The sequence below is a fragment of the Capricornis sumatraensis genome, chromosome 3 (assembly GCF_032405125.1).
Source record: "Capricornis sumatraensis isolate serow.1 chromosome 3, serow.2, whole genome shotgun sequence".
NCBI classification, from domain to species: Eukaryota; Metazoa; Chordata; class Mammalia; order Artiodactyla; family Bovidae; genus Capricornis; species Capricornis sumatraensis.
Window position 1 is genome coordinate 27,912,325 of NC_091071.1, and position 26,751 is coordinate 27,939,075.

Here is a 26,751-nt window from a genome sequence, read left to right on the forward strand (position 1 = left end):
AGACTAGCATGAGGAAACCCTTTTGGGGATGGCGGGAATGTTCCAAAATTTAGCATCATGATAAATGCACAACTCTAAATTTACTAAAAATCATTGAATTGTGCACTTACAATGAGAGAATTATAAAGCGTGTAAATGACAAATAGGTTAAGATGAAAGGGAAAAATCCTTATTTTTTATTTTACAAGTCTATAATTTGCATGTTAATTAATTTAGAGTGTTTTAATGTTCAAAATTTGTGGGCAAATCTCTAAACAGCATGAAGGTGAATTATCACTTTCATTCTTCTTTTTAACATTCTTTTTTTTAATATTCTTTTCCATTCTGTTTCATCACAGGATATTGAATATATCCCTGTGCTCTACATTAGGACCTTGTTTATCCGTTCTGAGTGTAATAGTCTGCATCTGCCCATCCCACACTCCCAGTCCACCCCTCTTCCTCCCCACTCCCCACCTCTTCCTCCCCACTCCCCCTTGGCAACCACAAGCCTGTTCTCTTTGTCCGTAAGTCTGTTTCCATGTTATAGATAGGTTCCTCTGTGCTATATTTTAGATTCCGCATAGAAGTGACATCTTATGGTATTTGTCTTTCTCTTTCTGACTTATCTCACTTAGTACGATAATCTCTTGTTGCATCCGTGTTGTTGCAAATGGCACTGTTTCATCCTTTTTTGTGGCTGAGTAGTATTCCATTGTATCTATGCACCACCTCTTCTTTCTCCATTTGACTGTTGATGAACATAGGTTGTTGCCATATTTTAGCTATTGTGAACTGTGCTACTGTGAACATAGGGATGCATGTATCTGTATGAATTATAGTTTTGTCCAGGCATATTCCCAGGAATAGGACTGCTGGATCATTCTGGTAATGATTCCTGGTAACTCTATTTTTAGTTTTCTGAGGAACTTCCATACTATTTTCCATAGTGGCTGCACCAACTTATATTCCCACCAACAGCACGGGGCACCAGGGATGGGGGGCTTGAAAGGGCAAAGCTTTATGTGGCATATATAAAAGTCTACATCTTGAATTTTGGGTGGGCATATAGCATTCTGTTGCCCGGATGATCTGTAATTTAACAAGGTACTTCCTGAAAAGTATTTGGATTATTTGCAGGTTTTGCTGTGCCAAATTGCATGGCAGTGCACATTTTTATACACCTGTTAACACTTGTCTGTTTCCGTAAGCTAAATTGCTAGAAATGGAATTGCAGGTCAAGGGATGTGTGTGAATTTTTGGGACTTTTCCATCCATAAGGGCAATGTATGCAGAGCCCCAGCCCCTACTCTCCTGACCACCAGTGGTTTCCATCTTAGCCAAGCGGTGAGTGAAAAGCAACATCTCATTGCTTCACCTTGTAGTTCTCCATTTACTCCTGAGGCTGAACATTTTTTCTTATGTGAACTGGTTATTCAAAGTCTTTTGTAAAGTATCTATTTTTGTTAATCATAAATTTAATAAAAGTTATAAAACTATATTGGCTTCCCATGTAGCTTAGCTGGTAAAGAAACCACATGCAATGCAGGAGACCTGGGTTCAGTCCCTGGGTTGGGAAGATCCCCTGGGGAAGGGAACAGCCACCCACTCCAGTATTCCGGCCTGGAGAATTCCATGTGGTCACAAAGAGTCGGACACGACTGAGCAACTTTCACTTTCACTTTCTTTCTTGGCAAAAATGTGTAATAGAAAGTGTACCCTTGTTCAAAGCAGCATTATTCACAATAGAGGGAATGTGGAAGCAACTCAAGTGTCCATCAATAGATGAATGGATAAACAAAATGCCATATGTCCGTACAATGAAATATTATTAAGCCTTAAAAAATGAGTGAAATTCTGATTCATGCTCCAACATGGATGAACTTTGAAGACATTATACTAAGTGAAATAAGCTGGTGACAAAGGATTATTTCACTGACATGAGATCCTGAGAGTAGTGAAATTCATAGAAACACAAAGTAGAATAGTGCTTGCCAGTGGCTGGAGGGAGGAGGTAGTGAGGAATTAGTGTTTAACGGGTGTGGAGTCTCAGTTTTACAAGATGAAAATAGTTCTGGTGTTGGATGGTGGTGATAATTGCATGACAATATGGATGTACTTCGGAGAAGGTAATGGCAACCCACTCCAGTACTCTTGCCTGGAAAATCCCATGGGTGGAGGAGCCTGGTAAGCTACAGTCCATGGGGTTGCTAAGAGTCAGACATGACTAAGCGACTTCACTTTGCCTTTTCACTTTCATGCATTGGAGAAGGAAATGGCAAGCCACTCCAGTGTTCTTGCCTACAGAATCCCAGGGACAGGGGAGCCTGGTAGGCTGCCATCTATGGGGTTTCACAGAGTCGGACACGACTGAAGCAACTTAGCAGCAGCAGCAGCATGGATGTACTTAATGTCACTGAAATGAAAATGTGTAAGATAGTAAGTCTTATATATATTTTACTACAAAAAATTAGGAAAAAACTCATGAAAAGTAAAAATCCCTTCAAAACTGTACTCAATAAGTACATCTTTCTCCAGTTATTTTGCCTATATGAATTTTAAATATTTTAAAATAAAAATGGGTTATTATACTAGTGCTTTACAATATTCCCTATATTTCATTTTTAAGCAGTTCTATTCAGATCCAGTTTAAATACCATGCAATTCACCCATTTAAATTGTGCAATTGAATGACTTTCAGCATATTCACAGAATTGTGTATCCATCACTGCAGTACATTCTAGAACATTTTCATTATCCTAAAAAGAAACCCCACTCCCCTCTACTTCAGTTCAGTTCAGTCGCTCAGTCACGTCCAACTCTTTGCAACCCCATGGACTGCAGCATGCCAGGCTTCCCTGTCCTTCACCAACTCCCAGAGCTTGCTCATACTCATGTCCATCGGGTTGGTGATGCCATCCAACCATCTCATCCTCTGTCGTCCCCTTCTCCTACTGCCTTCAATCTTTCCCAGCTTCAGGGTCTTTTCCAATGAGTCAGTTCTTCACATCAGGTGGCCAAAGTATTGGAGTTTCAGATTCAGCTTCGGTCCTTCCAGTGAATATGCAGGACTGATTTCCTTTAGGATGGACTGGCTGGATCTCCTTGCAGTCCAAGGGACTCTCAAGAGTCTTTTCCAACACCACAGTTCAAAAGCATCAATTCTTCAGCCCTCAGCTTTCTTTATAGTCCAACTCTCTTATCCATACATGACTACTGGAAAAACCATAGCTTTGACTAGATGGACCTTTGATGACAAAGTAATGTCTCTGCTTTTTTAATATTCTGCCTAGGTTGGTCATAGCTTTTCTTCCAAGGAGTGTCTTTTACTTTCGTGACTGCAGTCACTATCTGCAGTGATTTTGGAGCCCAAGAAAATAAAGTCTCTTACTGTTTTCATTGTTTCCCCATCTATTTGCCGTGAAGTGATGGGACCGGATGCCACGATCTTAGTTTTTTGAATGTTGAGCTTTAAGCCAACTTCTTCACTCTCCTCTTTCACTTTCATCAAGAAGCTTTTGAGTTTCTCATTGCTTTCTGCCATAAGGGTGGTGTCATCTACATATTTGAGGTTATTGATATTTCTCCCAGCAATCTTGTTTCCAGCTTATGCTTGGCATTTTGCATGATGTACTTTGCAAATGCATTAAATAAGCAGGGTGACAATATACAGCCTTGATGTACTCCTTTCCCAATTTGGAACTGGTATGTTGTTCCATGTCCGGTTCTAACTGTTGCTTCTTGACCTGCATACAGATTACTCAGAAGGCAGATAAGGTGGTCTGGTATTCTCATCTTTTGAAGAATTTCCCACAGTTTGTTGTGATCCACACAGTCAAAGGCTTTGGCGTAATCAATAAAGCAGAGGTAGATGTTTTTCTGGAACTCTCTTGCTTTTTCGATGATTCAATGGACGTTTGCAGTTTGATCCCTCTACTGTCACCCTTTTATTCTCTCCCAGCTGTTGGCAACCACGAATCTACTTTTTATCTCTATGAATTTGCCAATTCTGGACCTTCTTATATAAGTGGAATCATATAATATGTGGTCCTCTGTGACTAGATTCTTTCACTTAGCATAATGTTTTCAAGATTCATTAACACTCAGTGTATTTCAGTACTCTGCTCCTTTTCACGGTTGAGTAATATTCTATTAAATGTATAGGCTTTTTATATTCTATTAAATGTATAGGCTACATTTTATTTATCCATTCATCTGTTGATGGACATTTGGGTTTTTCTTCTATTTTTTAGCTATTAGGAGTAATGCTTCTATGAACACTCACCTGAGTTTTTGTGTGGAAGTATGTTTTCATTTCTCTTGGGTATATACCTTAGAATGGGGTTGCTAGATAATGTGATAAACCTATGTTTAAACATTTGAGGACCACCCCCTTTTATTTTTACAGTAAACTATAAGACTGAATTTGTTCCTATGTTAACACATCTAGACCTGCTTCTCGCATCTTAACCCGTCAATAGCATTTCATTGTATGAGAATATCATGGTTTACGTATTCATGCCATGTTGATGGACAATATATAGTAGTGCAGATCCTCTTCTGAAGAACCTTTGCATCCTGCTGTGAACACCTTTGTGCTTTGTGAGACATTTCTGCAGATTGCATCCCCAGACATGGGGAGGTGAAGGTTTTATCTGTCTTTAGGGCTTGGTTCTTGATCTGTTTTTAGGCCAGTCTGGTTCTGGCCTCATTCTTACCTGGTTGCCTTATTCCCCAGGGGACCAACCAGGCACCATGGCGCAGAAGGACCAGCTCAGTGAGGATGAGAAGTTCCTCTTTGTGGACAAAAACTTCATCAACAACCCAGTGGCCCAGGCTGACTGGGCCGCCAAGAAGCTGGTCTGGGTCCCTTCGGAGAAGCAGGGTTTCGAGGCAGCCAGCATCAAGGAGGAGAAAGGGGATGAGGTGATCGTGGAGCTGGTGGAGAATGGCAAGAAGGTCACAGTCGGCAAGGATGACATCCAGAAGATGAACCCGCCCAAGTTCTCCAAGGTGGAAGACATGGCAGAGCTGACGTGTCTCAACGAAGCCTCTGTGCTGCACAACCTGCGGGAGAGGTACTTCTCGGGACTCATATACGTGAGTATCCTGGGGAAGCCAGCCAATTCTTGCTGGTTTCCTGCGCCCCTGAGGCAGTGGAGAGGCTTGCAGATGTCTTTGGGGTGCAAGTTAGGAGGCTGAAATTTTCCTTGAGGGAGGTTGCATGTGGGGTGGGATCGTTCAGACCTGGATTCCCATTCACCCTGCCCTATCTAGTGCTGTGACATTGAACAGGTTATTTCACCTCTTGAAGCCTCAGTTTCCCCATCTGCAAAATGAGAGCAGTCACCCTCCCCCCACTTAAATGAGATCCATAGATCCCATGTGATCACATGGTTGCATGGTCCGTGCTCAACAGATTTCAGTGAAGTAGTTCCCTGCTCTTCCACCATCTTGGAAATAAAGAACTCTTAACCTCCTTGAGAAGGCTGATCCATTCCACAGCCGAGTAGGTAGGAGACATGAGGATCCTGGTGAGGTTTGGTGGAGGCCTGCCCTGTAACAAATGGGAATGACTCGATTGGACCTGGTTTCCTCTGGGTTGACCGTGCAGGTCAGAGTGAATTAGAGCTGCAGTGTCCAATATGGCAGCCACCGACCACATGTGGCTAACTAAATTTAGATGTAAACTAAGTGAAAAGTGAAAGTGTTAGTCGCTCAGTCATGTCTGATTCTTCGCAACCCCATGGACTGTAGCCCACCAGGCTCTTCTGTCCATGGAATTCTCCAGGCAAGAATACTGGAGGAGGTAGTCATTCCCTTTGCCAGGGGATCTTCCAGACCCAGGAATCAAACCCAGGTCTCTTGCTTTGCAGGCAGATTCTTTACCATCTGAGCCACCTGGGAAGGCCTGATATAAATTGATTAAACATCAATATTTAAAAGTTCACTTCTTCCGTTGTGCTGGTTACGTGTTAAGTGCCCACCTGATGCCTGTGGCTAGTGGCTGCCATATTGGACAGCACAGGTGGAGAAAATTCCCATTATTGCAGAAAGCTCTGTTGGACAGTCTGGACTGGATGATGTGTAACTCAGGGGTACAGATTCTTTGTGGGCTGGACCAGCTCCCTAGGATATAGAAGGACATGGTACCCCTATCAAGCCAGACTGGTAGACATAGGGCATCCCACTCCAGCCTTTGTCTTGCCACGCAGAAAGGGTACATCTGTCCCTTGGGCAAGTTATTTAATTTCTCTGACATTTTGTTTCCTTCTCTGTAAAATGAATACAAGAATCGTACCTGCCTCATAGAGTGGGTTTGGAGTAGGAAATGGCAATCCACTCTAATATTCTTGCCTGGAAAATTCCACAGACAGAGGAGCCTGGCGGGCTGCAGTCCATGGGGTTGCAAAGAGTCGGACACTACTGAGTGACTGAGCATGCATGCATGCATGGAGTGGGTTACTCTGAAAAGAAAGCACGTGGCATACTTCCTGGCATGTTGTAGGCACTCAACATGTTAGGTATTGTTTTTATTGGTTATGCTCATTTTTGTTATTGCCAGAGAGATGTTCTTGGATTCTTTGCAAACTTACAGAAACAGTCACCTCTGTCTTGAGGCCCTTCTGGTCTTGCCCTTTATGTTTTGCCACATGAAAATTACAAACCCCCGTTGTCATCTCTAAAACTGTCTTGCAGATTTTTTTTCCTAATTAGGCAAGTGAGGCACATTCATTCCAGAAGATCTGGAAAATTCAGAAAAGCACAGCAAACACAAGAGTCTATCCTCCCTCAGAGATAACAGCTGATAAGATGTTTATGTTTCTTTGTGAGAATAGTGCATGTTTATGTATTGAAAAGGAACTTCCCTGGTGGCTCAGTGGTAAAGAATCCGCCTGCTTATGCAGCAGACACGGGTTCAATCTCTAGGTCGGGAAGATCGCCTGGAGGAGGAAACAGGCAACCCACTCCAGTATTCTTGCCTGGAGAATTCCGTGGACAGAGGAGCCTGGCAGGCTACATGGGGTCGCAAAAGAGTTGGACGTGACTTGGCAAGTAAACAACAACAATGTATTGAAAAGTCTGTGCACACAGGCTGGGGACCTGCTCTCTTTCCATGTACAAGTTAGGGATGAACATCCCTACTCCTCGCTCATGACCCCAACTGCCCCTTTATGGGCTTTGTGATCTATCCAACAGATGTACCATAATTAATTATTCTTCACTCAGTCGGTAAAGAATCTGCCTGCAATGCAGAAGACCCAGGTTCAATTCCTGGGTCAGGAAGATCTCCTGGAGAAGGAAAGGGAAACCTACTCTAGTATTCTTGTTCGAAAATCTCATGGACAAAGGGGCCTGGTGGGCTACAGTCCATGGAGTGGCAAAGAGTAGGACATGACTTAGCAACTAAACCACATAGATAGTTCAGAGAGAGTTACAATGGCTTGTTTTTAAGAGCCAAGGGGGAACTGGGAAGCAACTTACAATTCTATACATACCTTCTCTTGATCTCATTTAGTTAACACAACATCCACTTAATGAAGTATGCTCATCCCATCCTACAGACAGGCAAGCTGTGGCTCAGAGTACTAAAGACCCTCCAAGGACAGTCTAAGTTGCTCCCTAACTAAGCAGAGGAAGTCTCTTTTGTCTGGAAGCATTCTCAGCCTGGGGCTGTTGGTACAGAGTGGCTTTTCCTAAGCACACCAGCCTTCAAGAAACTCTAGAGGAACTGGGCTCCTATGGGCCTCCTGTCCAAGATAAGTCATCTTCATCTAGGGAGGTCAAGGATGGGCTTGGATAGGAATCTCACCTGCTGTCCTCTGACACAGATGTTTGGGCCCAAAATAGAAACCAGGGAAAATGAGGGGCTTATGAAGGTCCCAAGACCCAGACTGTCTTCTGACAGCAGATTAAAAAAAATGAATCAAATCTTCAAATTCCTGCTGTGCTTCTCCGGACAGATTAGATGAAAAGCCTTTCAGTCTTATGACCACGCGTCTACTTCTGTCTCATTCCCTTCTGATCAACTTAATCATTTAACTAGAAACTGTTGTCCACGACGGAGGAGATAAAATACGACGGGGTTGGGGAGCACCCCAAGTTATTCACCAGCGCATGATGGCGGAAGGCATGGCCCTTGTTACAGGTGTATGGCAGGTGAAGCTCAGGCAGCTGACCATGCCTGACTTTGCCCCTGGTAATGAAGAGAATGTTCCCTTCCATCCTGCAAAGCTCATCTCAAACAAAGCACTTTTTGCTTAGTCCTGGCAGATGTCTCATCCCCTTGGGTCTAGAAGAGATAGAAGCCTTAAAGATGCAGGTTCTTTTTGTTTGTTTGTTTCTTAAATTGGAGGACAATTGCTTTACAACGTTGTGTTAGTTTCTGCTGTACAACAGCGTGAATCAGCTCTGTGTATGCATATGCCCCCTCCTTCTTGAGCCTCCATCCCACCACCCCCATCCCACCCCTCTAGGTCATCACGGAGCCCTGAGCCCCCTGAGGTCCCTGTGCCGTACAGCAGCGTCCCACTAGCTATTTTACACACGGTAGTGTATAGAGTGTGTCAGTGCTACTCTTTCCCTTCATCCGACCTCCCCTTCCCCTACTAGGGCCACACGTCCATCCTCTGTCTCAAGATGCAGGTTCCTGCCTGAGCTGCCCCGGATCATCGATGACCCGTGTGGGGCCCCCATGTGGCCCTGATTCCCGGTACAGCACTCCCTTGCTCTTCTGGATGATGTCGTTGGCTGGGTTCTCTCCGCCTGGGATTTTTCATGGCTCCATCCCTGCTCTTGGGCTGGGAGATGGGACAAGGGTTTCAGGCAGCGGGCACTCAGTGAAGATGTGGGCCTTGCCTGTACTGGCTGCTGTCCCAAGTCGTTCCCAGCTCTCTCTAGTGAGGTCGAAGCTCACTTCTGCCCCAGCACACGAGGTGACCAAGGCAGGGAGGTGATGTGACTTACCTGAGAAGGGACAGGATCAGGACTGTTAAGTGTTGCTGATGCCCCCTTCCTTCTCTATGGGGTGCTGAGAGTCACAGGGCCCCGCCCTTGGCCTGAGGCTGCTTGATAATTGAGAGGAGCAAGATAAGGTCCATCTGAGCTGCAGATGTGTAACATGGATTCTACAGGAATGAATGTGACCAATGGATGAAGTGGGTTAGTCGCTCAGTCATGTCCGACTCTTTGCAACCTCATGGACTATAGCCCACCAGGCTCCTCTATCCATGGAATTCTCCAGGCAAGAATATTGCAGTGAGTAGCCATTCTCTTCCCCAGAGGATCTTTCTGACTCAGAAATTGAAGCCCAGTCTCTTGCATTGCAGGCAAATACTTTACCATCTGAGCCACCAGGGAAGCCCAGAATGGATGAAGGAAAGGTGGTAAATACACCGTACAACATATTAACTCTGCTTTAAAGCAGAAGGAAAGTCTGCCATTTGCAGCAGCATGGTTGAACCTAGAGGACGTTATGCTGAGTGAAAATAGCCAGCCCGAGAGGGGAAAATCCTGCAGGATTCCATTTACAGGAGAGTCTAAAACAGCCAGACTCAGAGAATCAGAAAAGAATGGTGTTGCCAGTGGCTGGGGGAGGTGAAAATGGGAGATTTCTTATTTATTTGTGGCTTTTTCTTGTGTCTGTTCATAACTATCTATTCACTCAGACTTAAAACATTTTTTGAATAGATAACACATGCAAATATTAAATAAAATATTAAATAGTATATAAGGGTATTTTAGAACTTTTCCTTTTATCCCCATTTCCTCATCTTCTGGTTCCCCTCCTTATGGAAACCATGGTCACCAGTTCCTTATAAGTCTTCCAGCAATATTTTATACCCATGTCTCCTCTGCCTCCCGCATTGGCAGACAGGTGCTTTACCAGTAGTGGGAAGCCCTAATATTTTATACATATAGAGGCCAATACATGTGTGTGTATATATATATATATATATATGCATGCGTACGTTCTGTTGTGTACGACTCTTTGTGACCCACGGACAGTAGCCTACCAGGCTCCTCTGTCCATGGCGAGAATACTGGAGTGGGTTGCCATTTCCTCCTCCTGGGAGTCTTCCCAAGCCAGGAGGGTTGAACCCACATCTCTTATGTCTCCTGCATTGTCAGGCAGATTCTTTACCACTGAACCACCTGCTGCTGCTGCTGCTAAGTCACCTCAGTCATGTCCGACTCTGTGTGACCCCATAGACGGCAGCCCACCAGGCTCCCCCGTCCCTGGGATTCTCCAGGCAAGACACTGGAGTGGGTTGCCATTTCCTTCTCCAATGCATGAAAGTGAAAAGTGAAAGTGAACCACCTTGGAAGCCCAAAATATGTGTGTGTATATATACGTGTGTGTGTGTGTGTGTGTTGGCTGCACTGCCCAGCTTGCCGGATCTTAGTTCCCCATCCAGGGATCAAACCTGAGCTCCCTGCAGTAGAAGCATGGGTCCTAACCACTGGACCACCAGGGAATTCCCTATATGTAAATTTGTATATGTATGTATTCTTTTTAAGGGCAGTGTGCCATAATTATTGAACTGGTCTCCCATTGGTGGATATTTAGGTTGTTTCTATTTTTTTTTCTTTTTTTGCCGTTAACATCAAGGCTGTAGCAGATCACATTCTTGGTGGGCCAGGTCTGTCTCTGGGATGTTCAGAAAGCCATGAGACTGCACTGCGACCTGCCCACCCTTATATAGATGGGGAGGACGAGGTTCAGGTCACACGAGTAGCGAGGGCAAGTCTGAGGTTCCTCCTGGGCCTCTGTGACTTAAAGCCTGCTTCTCTTCCACCTTCCCCCACTGTTCCTCATTTCTGCCGGAGGCCTTGGGAGCTCAGGGCTCCACGGCTGACCATATAAAGCGTTAGGGAAAAAGTGAAGTCGCTTCCTAATACGGTCACAAGAGGGAAACCCTAGGCCTGCAGCTGGGACCGGCTGGTGGCACAGGGCCCTGAGAGGCCGCTGGGACATGGGAGGCAGGGAAAGTTGAAAAGCTCTGAATTTGACCAGCTCGGAAGGGGCTCGTGGGGATGGGGCGGCAGAAACACAGCCAAGTGCAGGAGGGCTGCGTCAGGTGAGAGCAACCAGGCTGGAACAGTGGAGGCTGAACCCCTAGATTCTGAAGCCCAGCCTCTGCGTGGGGTGTGCTGCCATCTACCCAGTCCTTTCTGTTGGGACTTGGTGCCCTGGAAAGATGTGCTGAACTAGACAGAGATTCAGATCTTCCTGGAAGCATGGGTTAAGTGCTTGCTGTGTACATCGCACCAGGTGGTGCCCTAGGCAAACAGGGGGAAGGTGATATTTCTCTTTCGGAAGCTGATTGGGAAAGCCACACCTGCCTCTCTTCCTTCCTTCCTCCATCCCTCTCTTCTTCCCCCACCCTCCCTCTCTTCCCTCCTCCTTCTTTCATTCTTTTATTCAGCAAATATTTACTGAGTGTCTGCCATGTGCCTGGCCCTGTGCTAAGGGCTGGAGATATGATAGTGTGCAGCTTACAGTCTAAGAGGTGACATTTAGGCTGAGCCCTGAAAGAGCAGTTGCAAATGGCTCTGAGAAGCTCAGGGGGAAGTGTTCCAAGGAGAGGGAACATTACGTGTGAAGTTTCCAAGGTGGCAAAGTTTTCATCATCATGAAACAAAGGGAGCACTGGATGGTCGCTAATAGTTATTGAGTCCTTGTTACACACCAGGCACTGTGCTAAATGCTCCCCGAGAGCTCTCTCATAGCGAACCGATGAAGGAGTGGCTATTACACCTGCCCATTTTACAGATGAGGATAATTGAGGCTCAGAGAGAAAAAGAAACTTACACAGGGTCACACAGCCAAGAAGTAGCAGAATGAGAGTTACAAATAAGTCCTCAGTAGTCAATTCTGTACTCTTAACCACTACGCTTTACTGGCCCTAGTTCCCTGGAGGGAGTGATTTGGGTTATAAATGACACATTCTAAAAAGGACATGGTGGATGCAGTGGGCATAGCCTGGGGAAAGCTGGAGGTGGAGTTCAGGCCTAAAGAGGAGGAAGGGCATGGTTGACTTTCGTTCAAACGATCAACCATTCTTGGGCTCTTACTCCATGGAGGCCCTGAGCTGCAGACCAGGACACAGAGGAACAGGAAACACACAGGCCTTGCCCTGGAACAGCTCTGCCACATGTTCAATGAATGTCTACTGAGCACCTACTGTGTGCAGCCCAGTGCCAGGCCCTGGGTCACAGAGATGAAGGCAGCGCTGCCCCTGCTCCAGGGAAGCTTTATAATTAACTGACCCTCAGGCATTCATTTAGCAGACATTTAGTGAGCACCTACTGTGTCCCTGAACTTGTTAGCACCTTATCTCTTAAGTCTCAGTGCAGGGAGTACCTCCTGCTGAAGTTTCTTGAGCACCGCCCCCTCCTCATGGGTTAGGGCCCTCTCTTCCTTGCTCCCATAATCCACAGGGCTCCGTCTTTGTTCTCATGATGTTATTTTGAATGTCCTCATCTCCTTTTCGAAGAGGGCTTTTTGAGAGCAGGAATGATCATCGATTTATTTGTTTCCAGCACCTAACACAGACCTGGTATACAGTCGGTGCTCGATAAGTGGCCGAAGGATGTTTAGATGGGACTTGTGGAAACCTGGGAGATTACTGCCTCCCTCCCACCTCCCCCACCCCCAGTCCTGTTCCTTTTCAGAAAGAGCATTTCCCCTCACCCCGGATCAACTCTCATCATCATCGCCCCTTAGCAGATGGAGCCCTGGGGGGAGTCCCTCACTCGCCAACCAGCTGCTGCCAAGGCTGAAAGCCCTTTGTGGGCAGGTGCCCGTGTGTTTTGTCTTGCCCTGTAACCCCAGAGCCTCACACGTGGAATGCATGAATGAATGAGCGACAGAATGCCCGGATGATCAGTTGTTTCTGTAGGACAGGAATAGGCCCACAGCTGATGGACAGTGCCCACGCCTCACATGGGCCAAGTGGGGCTCCGTGCTGGGTGGCTTTGATCGAGGCGCTGAACCTCCCCGGTGTTTGCCGGGCTGTGAGTGTGACCCAGGGACGGACTTTCTGCTCCTCTTCCTTTAGTCACTTCCTGGGGGAGCTGGAGGGAAGACATGCTTCGTCTTGCCCACCAGAGCCTTGGGCAGCACTGATGCTATCGTTTAGGAAAGCAGTTCCTCTGGGACAGGTTGGCGCCTGTCTCCTGGGCTCTGAGCTCAGCACGTGGGAAAGGCCAGGGTACAGTAAAGAACAGTAGCAACCAGGACCACACCTCCCCCGCCCACAGCACGGCGAGGCATGTGAGCATCTTCATGCCCCTTCCTTGTTCTGATCACTTTCAGACGTTCCTCTGCACTTGGTAGGGCAGGATGATTTTTTTTTTAACTAATTAATTTTTTTGGCCTTGCTGTGCGGTTTGCTGGATCTTAATTCCTGGACCAGGGATTAAACCCAGCCCCCAGCAGTGGAAGATCCTAACCCCTGGACCCCCAGGAACTGCCAGCTTTTTAAAAAATTGTGATAAAATCCAATATAACCAATTCATGCTATTAATCAGTTTGAAGGAAACAAGTGGCCTTAATACATTCGCAGTGTAGTCTTACTCCCACTGCTCTCTAGTTCCAGAACATTTTTATAGACCCCCAAAGAAACCCATTCCAACTAGCAGTCACTCCCATCTCCCCGTCTCTCCAGTCCCTGGAGACCAGAGACCTATTTTCTGTCTCTATGGATTTGCCTGTTCTGGACATTTCATATAAGCGGAACCGTGTGATACATGACCTTCTGTGTCTGACTTCTTTCATTCAGTGTAATGTTTTCAAGCTTTATCCATATTGTAATGTGTGAGTACCATTCCTATTTAAAGACAGCTGTGTTTATCCCCACTTTACAGATGAGGGACTCTGTCCTTTTTCATGGTCGAGGAGAGTATGAGCTCTGGGGTAAGAAGTCATGATTTTAGTTCTGAATTTCCCAGCAGCTGCGTGACTTGGTGAGAACTTCACTGAGCCTCAGTTTTCTCATCTGTCAAATGGGCCATGGGGAAATTATAGTAATCCTGTCAGAGGTTGAATGAGAAGATTAAAGAAGATACCTGTGAAGTACTTAGCTTAGTGGCTGGTGCATAGTAAGTGCTCAAGAAATTGTAGGTGTTATTTAAGCCTGTGAGGCTCAGGGAGATGAAGTGACAGTGGTTGGGAGTGGCCCAGGGGTCTGAACCCAGCACTATTTAAAACCACAGTTATGAACGGTGTCCTAGAAGTCCAAGCTCACCCCTTGCTCCTCTCCCCGGTATGTGCAGTCAGTGATGTCCTGATCCCCACCAGGACACTGAGCCTTAGTTTGTGTGTGTGTGCCCAGTTGCTCAGTCATGTCTCTTTGTGGCCGCATGGACTGTAGCCCACCAGGCTCCTCTGCCCATGGGATTCTCCAGGCAAGAATCCTGGAGTGGGTTGCCGTTTCCTCCTCCAGGGAATCTTTCTGAGCCGGGATTGAACTGGTGTCTTCTGTGTCTCCTGCATTGGATTCTTTACCACTGGCGCCATCTGTGAAGCCCCAAGCCTCAGTTTCCCCATCTCTAAAATGGAACTCTGAGCACATATGTTCAAGGCTGCCTCTGTGAGAATGAAGTGAGAAAATGCACACAGTGGTGCTCAGACCATGCAGGCTGTAGTGGGTGGTCACAGACTGGATGTCAGAGCTCTGCCCCTGCTGAGTTCCTGAAGTCAGCTCGGTTCTCTCTTTCGTAGACATACTCGGGCCTCTTCTGCGTGGTGGTGAACCCCTACAAGCAGCTGCCCATCTACTCAGAGAAGATCATTGAGATGTACAAGGGCAAGAAGCGGCACGAGATGCCGCCCCACATCTACGCCATCGCCGACACGGCCTACCGGAGCATGCTGCAAGGTAAGCTGCCTGCAGAGGCACAGAGCTCCTCCTCTTCCAAGGAGCCCACCCGGGCTGCTTATAGCCACTCACCAGGCCCCTCCTGTCCTGCCCGCCTGCAGTTCTCGCCAAGAATGTGGGGTTTGGCAGGCGGAGCTGGGTAACAGGAGGGCTGTGACTGAAAATGGGAAAAAACAAGCAGAACAGATGCGTGTGCAGTCCGGGAGAGGAGGGAGGGCAGATAGCTTGGGCAAATACAGGCATGGGCTCGCTGACCCCTGATTGCCTGAGGCCTGGGCGGGCCAGCTATCTGGAAGATGGCAGGATGCTGTCACTTTGGAAGGGAAGCAGGTGGGGAATGGTCCTGGCGCTGAGCCAACCAGATCTGAATTTGCAGCCAGCTGTCACACACATCCTGTGGGATCCTGTGCAAATGTCTTTTCCTCTCCAGCCTCAGTTTCCTCATCTGTGAAAAGGGAGTGAGAGGATCCATCTTGCAGTGTGTTGTACAGATAGTAAAGCAGGCTTTCCCACACTGAAGACCTTTGCATATTACCTCCACATTTATGTAGTATTATTACTGTCATTAATAACTTCCACTGTGGTAGAACATACATACAGGAGAATGCAAAAAGTAGACAAATTCAGTGTCCAGTCTAAAATTAATTTTTACATGTCTACAGTCGTAATCGACTTCCCTGGTGGCTCAGACGGTAAAGTGTCTGTCTACAATGCAGGAGACCCGGGTTCGATCCCTGGGTTGGGAAAATCCCTTGGAGAAGGAAATGGCAATCCACTCCAGTACTGTTGCCTGGAAAATCCCATGGACAGAAGAGCCTGGTAGGCTACAGTCCATGGGTCACAAAGAGTGGGATGTGACTGAGCGACTTCATGTTCACGTTCATGTTCACAGTCATAATCACCACCCAGACCAAGATGGGAAATAGTTCTAGAAAGTTCTCTCATGCCTCCTCCCATAAATGGAATACCTCCTCCTATAAATGGATCTGGCCTTCAGATATAGGAGTTCTTCTGTCCTTACACTTGAGAAAGGGCAGCAGGAAAGAGCTTTGGCAATTTTAAAGCTGTGCACAGTTGTTATGTGATTTTTAGGTGTGAAGAGCCTAGAGGTGGTAAGCCGGCAGCTGGTAGGCTGGATCCAGCCCTCAGATAAGTTTGGGTTTTGGTCCACATGGAGTTTTAAGGATACTTTAATTAGCTGCCAACTTTTAAAAATGTGGAGATTGTACACAAAAAGCCCAATTTCTAGGTTATCTTGAAAGAACTGGAACATCTGGCAACATGTGATCCCACTGTCAGCCCCCCAAAAGGACATATGGGTTCTCCAGTTCCCTGGCCTGGTGCACTTGTTTGAGTTTACTGCCTGGCTCCTGTGCTTAACCCTGGAATAGCCTCCTCCAAGAATGTTGTGTTGAGAATTGAAAGGAGCCCAGTTCCTGACGGCAGGTGTACCTAGGACATATTACTCCCCACCTCAAGGTAAAGGGGCTCAGGTAGAAGTTCCCCAAATTACTGACAGGGTTAGCCACGCCACACAGGTATGATTCAAACTGGACTACTCCAGATGGGTACTACCATCATTTCCAAAGACCAGAATATGGAGCCTTGCAAAGAAGATTGTGGGAGATATAATTCTAGCTTATAAAGTGATGACTCTTGGAGTTAGGTATGTGCTTTTATGAAAAAAAAAAATCCTTTGTAGTCTCTCTTGATGGAAGAGTATATGACGGTGGTTCACACACCTCTTTGGAAAGCTGAACATCACAAAGTTACAGTGTTCATATAATTTGGGGTGCTTTTGGTTACAAGAAGCATAGCAATCAATTAAAATGGCTTAAACAACAGGAATTTATTACCTCATTTAACAAGTAGTCTGGATGTTGATTTCAGGCTCGGTTAATTTAACAGCTCAAAAACAGACTCTTTTGGGATTTTCTTGGCTGCTTCCTGATCATCACAAGATGGCAACCATAGCTCCAGACATCATATCCTCATGTGATAACATCCAAAAGCATGAAGGAAGTGAAGGGTTAGTTTTTTTTCCCCACGTCTCCTTTTTTATGAGAGAAGAAAACCTTTCCAGAAACTTATCAGCAGCCATCCCTTATGTCTGTTATGTCTTGATCACATGCAAACCTCTAAACCAATCATTGGCAAAGAGAACTGGAACATTTATGATTGGTTTGGACTATTCCTAGTTCTTTTCTGGAGCTGAAGGAGCTTTTTTGTTGTTGTTTAGCTGCTAAGTCATGTCTGACCCTTTTGCAACCCCATGGACTGTAGCCTGCCAGGCTCCTCTGTCCATGGGGTTTCCCAGGCAAAAACGCTGGAGGGGGTTGCCATTTTTTTCTCCAGGGGATCTTCCTGACCCAGAGATCGAACTGACATCTCCTGCATTGGCAGGCAGATTCTTTACCACTGAGCCAACAGGGAAGCCTAAGGGAGCCCCTACTAAGCACATTTAGTCTGAATACCAGGAAAAGGGGAAGAGGGAATGACAGGTAAATGTTGCCATAGTGCTCTTAAAATTTATACGTGTAACATTAAGAAACTTAGTTTCCCTGATAGCTCCGCAGGAAAGAATCTGCCTGCAATGCAGGAGACACAGGAAATGCGGTTTCTATCTCTGGGTTGGAAAGATCCCCTGGAGAAGGAGACGGCAACCCACTCCAGTATTCTTGCCTGAAAAAAATTCCTATGGACAGAATTGCCTGGCGAACTACAATCTAAAGGGTCGCAAAGAGTTGGACATGATTGAGTGACTAAGTACAACAAAAAACTTCTATCTTATATATTCCATTCTAGGAAAAATTGAAACATATATTTAAGCAAAAGAGAATGTACTAGCACCCATAATCCTATCACCATTAATGTTTGTCTATATAACTTTTCATACACTGAGCTGGATGGCATGAAATGAAGGAGGTTATGACTATCTGAAAATAATTGGCTCCAGAAAAGATTTACTTAAAATGGGCATGTGGATTAAGGGGGAAGAGGCTTTGATGGGCTTAAAAAATGACATTGCAAATTATGAACACAGGCTTATTTATTTTACATGCAATAGGAATTTGGTGGTTATTGCAACTAGATGTGCTAATTCTTAGAAAGAGTATAAAATTAATTCACAGTTGGGTGTTCTTGCCTTAACTTCTTTTTGAACAGAGTCATGAAAGAGCATAAGGCACCCTTCTTCATGCCATGCTTGATTTCTGCAGCACGGGATAAGACGATAATTTTTACAGACTTATTGGAGAAATCACCACTTTTGTCAAGGGCTTTGGCTTCTTTGGTATTTAGCACAGTCTCTCAAAGTCCTTGTTGTGTTATCTTTCCTGATGACTCCCTAATGTCTGGTTGTGAAGTGATCTGACGTTTTTGGTGGCCTTTCGAACGTCACCATCGTGTGACATCGCACCTTCCAGGAAACAGGCAGTTTTGCAGAGCTGCTACTTTGTTTGTGTTTGTATCGAGACGATGGATGTTGACACCCAATAGCTGGCAAAGGGAAGCCTTTAAATTAGAGGACACCAGTGATGCAGACTAGAGAAAGATGCTTTAGTGGGATCTGGTTTCCCAAATACTTGACTCTTTGAAGAATATTTTTGTGTTGTGATAACTTTTGCCTCCCTAGACAACTTCCCATCCATGGGGCAGTGTTATACTCCGTACAGGGACCCCCAGGGCAAATACATTCCATTCCTCTTGGGCTCTGTATGTTAACACACAATTATATAGTGAAATATAAAGTTACCTAGAAATTGTAAACCTCAAGAGAAAAATGCCGTCCATAAGCATACAGATCCATAAGAGATAAGCTCTTTTTAGATTAAAGGTTAATCAATAGCTGCTACGTGCTTTCTGGCAAATGAGTGATGACAAACTCCAATGAAAAAAAAATCTCCAAAAAAAAAAAATTGAGGAGAAAAAAATAAAAGCTTAGGAAAAATCTTTCTTTTTTCTTTATAAAGTGGGAATTTGTTTTTTGTGAAGGAACGTGTGGGCCCGGTTTGTGACTCTGTTGGTGAATGTTGCTGTCCCAGGCTGTCCAGTCACTTGGCTGGGATCACGCTGAACCTTCTATCTGGTTGGCGGCATGAAGTCAGTAGCTATGTCTTCCTCTTCAAGTCCTTTGTGAAACAGGATGGCGTGTGAAGAGATAGGATTGGGAAGGAGTGGAGAACGCATTCACTGAACACGAAATGTTTGAAATTTGTCACATGGACTCTTAAGTTCCCGAGGCCCCTCTAAACTCCGTGAAACCCACAAACGCCATGTTTGTCTCCCTGCTCATCATGGAACCTCTGGCATATTTGCTGGTGCCTGGTATGGAGTAACTGCTCAGTTAATATTTGCAATGAATGAAGGAAGAACTCTCAGAGTTGCTGAAAGAAAAAAACCAGGGGCTTCCCTGGTGGTCCAGTGATGAAGACTCCATGCTTCTACTGCAGGGAGTACAGGTTCGATTCCCTAGCCAGGGAACTGAGATCCTGTGTGCTGCTCAGCCCAGCCAAAAAAAAAAAGTTTCTAAAATTAAAAACTTTTTTAAAAAAGAGAAGCACTGACCAGGGTCAGGATGGGTGGGGTGGGTTGTCCAAGATGGGTGGGGAGTTACCAAAGCCTTGCTGACTCACTAAGAGGGGAAAGGGGAGGGGGGAGCATTCTGGCTGAGAATAGTAACAGGGGAGTTGGGAATATGGGAAGGGATTTCTAAAACATAATTCATTCACAAGCCCCTCCCCAAAGGAAGCCAGGCTCCAGTGGAGAGGAGACAGCGAGAGAAGTCAGCATTTAAAATATGTCTTATATATGTGTATGTGTAAATGATATCATATTTACTTTTTACATTTCCCAATTTTTTTTTGTTTTGGGAGAGATGATGGATTCAAATTCAAAAGCTGACCATTCTCCCTTTCAACCCTTGTGCCCAAGACTCCTAGTCTGCCTCCCTAGAGATAACCGTGGGGTTATTATTCTAGTTTATTAGATATTCTTAGATACTCTCCTAGAGATATTTTCTGCACATGTCTGAAGATACGCATCCATTTCTCTCTTCCCAGGTTTTCCCCACAAATAGTAACATTCCGTATGTACTGTTCTGCATGCTGCTAGAGGATTATACGCCTACAGGGATTCCCTACTCCTTTTTCACACTGTTAGCTTTCATCTTTATTGAAGGTGTAGATGAAGATGATTTAGACAATTCCTCAAGGCTTGTTAAGAAAAACATCACTCCTTGGTTGCTTCTCTAATTTCCCCTTCTCCAGGGATAACCATTATCAACTCTTAACTGAATTTTGGATGTTTAACACTGTAATCTCCAAGTGACTTGAATATATTACTCATATTTTAAATTTCTCCCTCAGTTTTAGCCATTGCTTATTGACTTTTCATCATGGAACATGAGCATTTCACTCAATGACCCCCTTGCTTTGTCCTCTGGCCTCCTCCCAACACACACACACAACCATGCCCCGTCACATAAGCTCCCAATGTAGTTTTATATTAACTTTGATGAAAACTATATTCAGAGTTTACATTATCATGACTGCGTAGATGCCATTCACAGCTGAGCTCTGCACTGTCTCGTGATGCCTTTTCCTGTACAAATTATTCTTTCCCCTGGAGTTAGTAATTGCCTTTTTTTTTCCCCCAACTTGGGTATCTATGTACTTAATCACTAATTCTACCACAAATTCTCCTTCTAAATGTGTTAATCTTCTTATAATATGTCTTATAAGATATGTGTTCAAGATCCTATTTATAGCTTCTTTTTGGAAGTCATTGCTACTGGAGTCTTTTGACCTGCCCTGGATACCCTCTGGTGACCAGTAGCTGACACACCCTCAGCTCCACCTCACCTCAGGGCTCTCCCTTCCTATGTCCTGCGCTTGGATCTTCCCTGGTGGTTCGGACGGTAAAGCGTCTGCCTACAATGCAGGAGACCCGGGTTCAATCCCTGGGTCGGGAAGATCTCCTGGAGAAGGAAATGGCAATCCACTCCAGTATTCTTGCCTGGAAAATCCCATGGATGGAGGAATCTGGTTAGGCTATAGTCCATGGGGTTGCAGAGTCAGACTGAGCGACTTCACTTACTCACTGTGAAAGTGAAGTGAAAGTGTTAGTTACTCAGTCATGTCCAACTCTTTGCAACCTCAGGCTCCTCTGTCCATGAAAAATTCTCCAGTCAAGAATACTGGAAGGGGTTGCCATTTCCTTCTCCAGGAGATCTTCCCAACCCAGGGATCAAATCCAGGTCCCCTGTATCACAGACAGATTCTTTACCATCTGAGCCAAAGTATGTAGGTTTAATTTTTTTAAACTTTCTTTCCAAAAGGCATTGCTTCATTAACTTTGAGATTCAGTTTCATTTTGGGGAAGGTAAAAGTTGTTCTTATTCTTGATCCTTTGTATGTGACCTTTTTTTTTTAAAATTTCCTCCTTCCTCCTTCTCTGGAAGTTTTTTTTTTTTTTTTTTTAATCTTTATCTCCCTGTTCATGATTGGATTTGGTGTGGGTCTGTTTTCACTCATTGTGCTGGAGACTTGAGTGGATCCTCATAGTCTATAAATTCCTATCCTTACATTCTGGGAAATTTTTCTGAATTATGTCCTGAATGATTTCTTTTTCTTTGTATTCTCTGTTCTGTTTTTTCTAGATGTTTTCTTATTTCTATACCAGAATTCTCAGATTTTTTTAAAACATAATTTTCATCTCTTTCTCTTGTCTTTTTTATTTTCTAGGCAGTTACCTCAACTTTATCATATAAATCCTCCATTGAGTTTTCAATTACTACTATCATTCCAGAAAAAAGTTTCCAAGAACTTTGCTTTGTCTCCTGAATGTTTCTTTCTTATCACATTCTTTTTCCATGCACATTCCTTTTCTTAGAGGGTACTTCTCCACATGTAGACCCCTGTTACCTCCAATAGGCATATTTTCTTACTTATTTGGTTTAATTTATATTTGTCTTGTTAGTGACTTTCTTCCAATGCCTGCTGATTCATTGACTGTCCATTCATCTGGGATGCTCTAATGCATGGGCACCAAGAATCTGATGGCAGCTTCGTGTTTGCAGGAGGAGCTTTGCTGGTGAGGCTGGGCTGCTCCATCGGGTGACTCTTGGTGTAGCTTTCAGTCTTTTTTCTTGGGCTAGTGAAATTCTTCAGAGAAGTCTTGTACAGTCTTCTGCTTCAAGGGTAAAGATGTGTCTACTATCATTTTGGGGCTTCTTCCCCGGTGGCTCAGCGGTAAAAACCTGCCTGCCAATGTAGGAGACGCAGGAGACATGGGTTCAATCCCTGGGTCAGGAAGATCCCCTGGAGGAGGAAATGACAACTCACTCCAGTATTCTTGCCTGGAAAATCCCATGGACAGAGGAGTCTGGCAGGCTACAGTCCATAGCATCTCGAAAGGGTCAGACACAACTTAACGATTAAACAACAACAACCATCATTTTAAGGGTCTAGTTGAGAAGAGGCTGAGGGTTTCAAACTATGGGATGAAACTTGCGTGTTGTCTTCTTGCCGTTCCTGGTGTCCCCAGGACAGACACCTTCTATTTCTCCCTCTCCAGAGAACTGATCTGGCCCCTTTGGTGGGCTGTGGGGAGGGCAGTCACTTGGCTACAGGGAGTATTGATGGTATCTGGAGTGTCGAGCAGCTTCTCAGACATTCAGCCAGTCCTCATGTTTCATTGTCCTCCACCCTCTTCCTGAGGCCCCAGCATGCCCGTTACTGAGGTTTGGGCTGGAGGCAGGGGACTCTGCTTCTCCACCACCAGCTTAGTCTCCTGGGACTGTCATCACTCATCCCATTTGCTGGTTTCCCAGGTTGTGTTTTTCTCTCCTCTCCCACTTTTTTGGACAGTTTCACATGTTTTTGAAAAACCTCTTTGTGCATGTGTGTTCAGTCGTGTTCAGCTCTTTGTGGCCCTGTAAATATAGCCCGCCAGGCTCCTCTGTCCATGGGATTCTCCAGGCAAGAATACCGAAGTGGGTTGCCATGCCCTCCTCCAGGGGGTCTTAGAGACCCAGGGATTAAACCCACGTCTCTTATGTCTCCTGCATTGGCAGGCAGATTCTTTACCACTAGCACCATGTGGGAAGCCTGAGAAAAATCCCTTTCAGTTCAGTTCATTTCAGTCCCTCAGCCATGTCCGACTCTTTGCGACCTCATGGACTGCAGCACACCAGGCCTCCCTGTCCATCACCAACTCCTGGAGCTTGCTCAACCTCATGTCCATCGAGTCGGTGATGCCATCCAACCATCTCATCCTCTGTTGTCCCCTTCTTCTCCCACCTTCAATCTTTCCCAGCATCAGGGTCTTTTCCAATGAGTCAGCTCTTCACATCAGGTATCCAAAGGATTGGAGTTTCAGCTTCAGCATCACTCCTTCCAATGAATATTCAGGACTGATTTCCTATAGGATGGACTGGTTGGATCTCCTTGCAGTCCAAGGGACTTTCAAGAGTCTTCTCCAACACCACAGTTCAAAAGCACCAATTCTTCAGCACTCAGCTTTTTTTATAGTCCAACTCTCTCATCCATACCTGACTACTGGAAAAACCATAGCTTTGACTAGACGGGCCTTTTTCAGCAAAGCAATGTCTCTGCTTTTTAATATGCTGTCTAGTTTAGTCATAACTTTTCTTCCAAGGAGCAAGCATTTTTTAATTTCATGGCTGCAGTCACCATCTGCAGTGATTTTGAAGCCCCCAAAATAAAGCTTCCCTCATAGCTCAGTTGGTAAAGAATCCTCCTGCAATGCAGGAGACCCTGGGTTGATTCCTGGGTCAGGAAGATTCCCTGGATGAAGGGATGGTCTACCCATTCCAGTATTCTTCGGCTTCCCTGGCAGCTCAGCTGGTAAAGAATCCGCCTGCAATGTGGGAGACCTGGGTTTGATCCCTGGGTTGGAAACATCTCCTGGAGAAGAGAAGGCTACCTACTCCAGTATTCTGGCCTGGAGAATTCCATGGACTGTATAGTCCATGGGGTTGTGAAGAGATGGACATGACTCAGCAACTTTCACTCACTTTCAAAACCCCTTTACTGTCATTTTAATGAGGTTTGGGGAAAGAGGAGCTCTAACTCCTGTGTTCAACCCACTACCTTTTGATGGAAATTCTCTCACACTCTTTTCCAAAGATGTGATAATGGTGACAGTGGATTTTTAAAAAATATTTACTTTATTTATCTGGCTGTGCTGGATCTCAGTTGTGGCACTCGGGATCTTTAGTTGCAGCATGCAAACTCTTAGTTGAGGCATGTGGGATCTAGTTCCCTGACCTGGGATTGAACCTGGCCCCCCTGCATTGGGAGCTCAGAGTCTCAGCCACTGGACCGCGAGGGAAACCCCAGTTGTGGATTTTTATTGCGTGCTTCCTGTGTGCACAGAGCTTTCCAGGAATATTCTCCATTCATCCTCACCGCAGACTGTCAAGGCAGGCGGGATCAGATCCATGTGCTGGTGCTTAGTCAGTAAGTCGTGTCTGACTCTTTGCAACCCTGTGGACTGTAGCCCAGCAGGCTCCACTGTCCGTGGGATTCTCCAGGCAGGAATACTGGAGTGGGTTGCCATTTCCTCCTCCAGGGGATCTTCCCGACCCAGGGATTGAAGCTGTGTCTCCTGCCTTGGTAGGCAGATTCTTTACCACTGAGCCACCTGGGATCAGATTAGGACCTTTAAAATGAAGCCTTGAAACTATTATGGTGCCTGTGTCCAGAATAAAAACGACACTAAACTATAAAGAAAGCCAACAATGTTTTAAAATTTCCCAGGACATTGGCCATGATAGTTCTTAAGAAGTAGCAAATATTGGGAGAAGGCAATGGCAACCCACTCCAGTACTCTTGCCTGGAAAATTCCATGGATGGAGGAGCCTGGTGGGCTGCAGTCCATGGGGTCGCTAAGAGTCGGACACGACTGAGCGACTTCACTTTTACTTTTCACTTTCATGCGTTGGAGAAGGAAATGGCAACCCACTCCAGTATTCTTGCCTGGAGAATCTCAGGGACGGGGAAGCCTGGTGGGCTGCCGTCTATGGGGTCGCACAGAGTCAGACACGACTGAAGCGACTTAGCAGCAGCAGCAGCAGCAGCAAATATTGACTCCTTTAAAAACTTATTTATTTTTCCCTCCCTCCCTTCCTTCACTCGTGGACCTATGTTTACATGACTGGTTGTTGTTGTTCAGTTGCCTCAGTCATGTCCGCCTCTTTGCGACCCAATGGATTACAACATGCCAGGCTTCTCTGTCCTTCGCCATCTCCCAGAGCCTGCTCAAACTCATGTCCATGGAGTCAGTGATGCCATCCAACCATCTCTTCCTCTGTTGTCCCCTTCTCCTCCTGCCTTCAATCTTTCCCAGCATCAGGGTCTTTTCCAGTGAGTCAGATCTTTGCATCAGGTGGCCAAACTATAGGAGCTTCAGCTTCAGCATCAGTCCTTCTAATGAATATTCAGGATTGATTTCCTTTACGACTGACTGGTTTGACCTCCTTGCAGTCCAAGGGACTCTCAGGAGTCTTCTCCAACACCACAGCACAAAAGTTATCAATTCTTCGGCGTTCAGCCTTCTTTATGGCCCAACTCTCACATCCACACATGACTACTGTGGGAAAACATGACTGGTTAGACAATCCACTACTGGAGGCAGGTGCTGTTATTAGCCCCATTTTATTGCTGGGGAGACTGAGGCTCGGGGAGGTGAAGAACTTAACGTAGGAGTGTCAGAGCAGATTTGAACTTGGTTTATCAGACTCTGAAGCCCCAGGCTTGCTGGACCAAGGTGATGCTGGGCTGTTTCACAGCCCCTCCTGCCCCGCTAAAGGCTGTTTGCTCCTGTAGGGCTGTCTCTTGCCATCTCAGGGGGTTAGCGTTGAGGGCTCAGCAGTTGAGAAGCTGGCGTGAGTGACTTCAGCAAATTATAGCATGATGAGTGTGGGGAAAGCGTCAGCAAAGCTTTCCTGACAAAAGCCAGTTTGGATCTCCAGCCTCTTCTCTGTGGGTCCCTGGGGTGGGGGAGGGTGTGAAAGGCAGGTGAGATTTCACTCTGAGGATGAGAGGAGCCATCAGGACCTGTCACTGGAAGTGTTCTGTCCACACCTAATTAGTACTAACCAGCCACTCTAAGGGGATTTAAAAAAAAAAACAAAAACCAGCCAGACCTTTATCAGCTCAGGCTCTTGGCTGAACCCTCTTTAAGCTGAGGAGAAGTCTGTGGGGGTGGGGAGGTGGGCAGAATGATCCAAACTCGGTTCTCTGCTTTGCAAGTTCCCACACTCAGTCTGAACCTTCTGTCCGGGTCAGCACGCCTTGGGGGGCTGGCCTGTGCTCAACCGGAGGTTCTGTATCTCAGCAGAGACTGGAAGGGCATCTGTGTGCAGTGAGCTCGCTGCCCCGTAGATCCTGCACCCCTTGGCCCTTGTCGCTTCCCTGCAGGACAGACTCTTCGTGTGACAGACTGAAGACGCTGAGGCTCAGAACACTGAGGCGCTTGGCTGCAGAGCTGAACGTCAAACCTAGCGATATCTCCTTTAGCCACACTGGAAGCACTTTTTATTTTAAAAAAGATTTTTTTAAGCCAACAGTTTGTTTTGTTTTTAATTTTTTGGCCATGCCCTGTGACATGTGGGATCTTAGTTCCCCAGCCAGGAATCAAACCTTGGCCCTGCATTGGAAGGGTGGACTCTTAACCACTGGACCTCCAGGGAAGCCCCTCACTGGATGCGTTTATCTTCCCTCTGAGGCAGTATGGTATGTTAAGTAATGTAGTGCTGTCAGCCCCCTTTAACAGATGAGGAAACTGAGGCTGCTCGTGATACCTCGGAGGGCCAACCAGACAGGGCCGGACAGATGGAGCCGCCAGCTAAGAGACTGGCTTA

The 26,751-nt window shown here is 45.8% G+C and overlaps 1 protein-coding gene across 2 annotated transcripts in view; it reads left to right on the plus strand.

Annotated features, from left to right (window-relative positions):
• Positions 1–26,751, plus strand: part of MYH11 (myosin heavy chain 11) — a 127,067-nt gene that overhangs the window by 12,877 nt on the left and 87,439 nt on the right. For both annotated transcript variants that reach the window (XM_068967296.1, XM_068967295.1), the window contains exons 2-3: positions 4,718–5,079; positions 14,708–14,864. In XM_068967296.1, coding sequence (XP_068823397.1) covers positions 4,735–5,079; positions 14,708–14,864 — 502 coding nt within the window. In that variant the 5' untranslated portion in view covers positions 4,718–4,734. The remainder of the gene's footprint in view (positions 1–4,717; positions 5,080–14,707; positions 14,865–26,751) is intronic.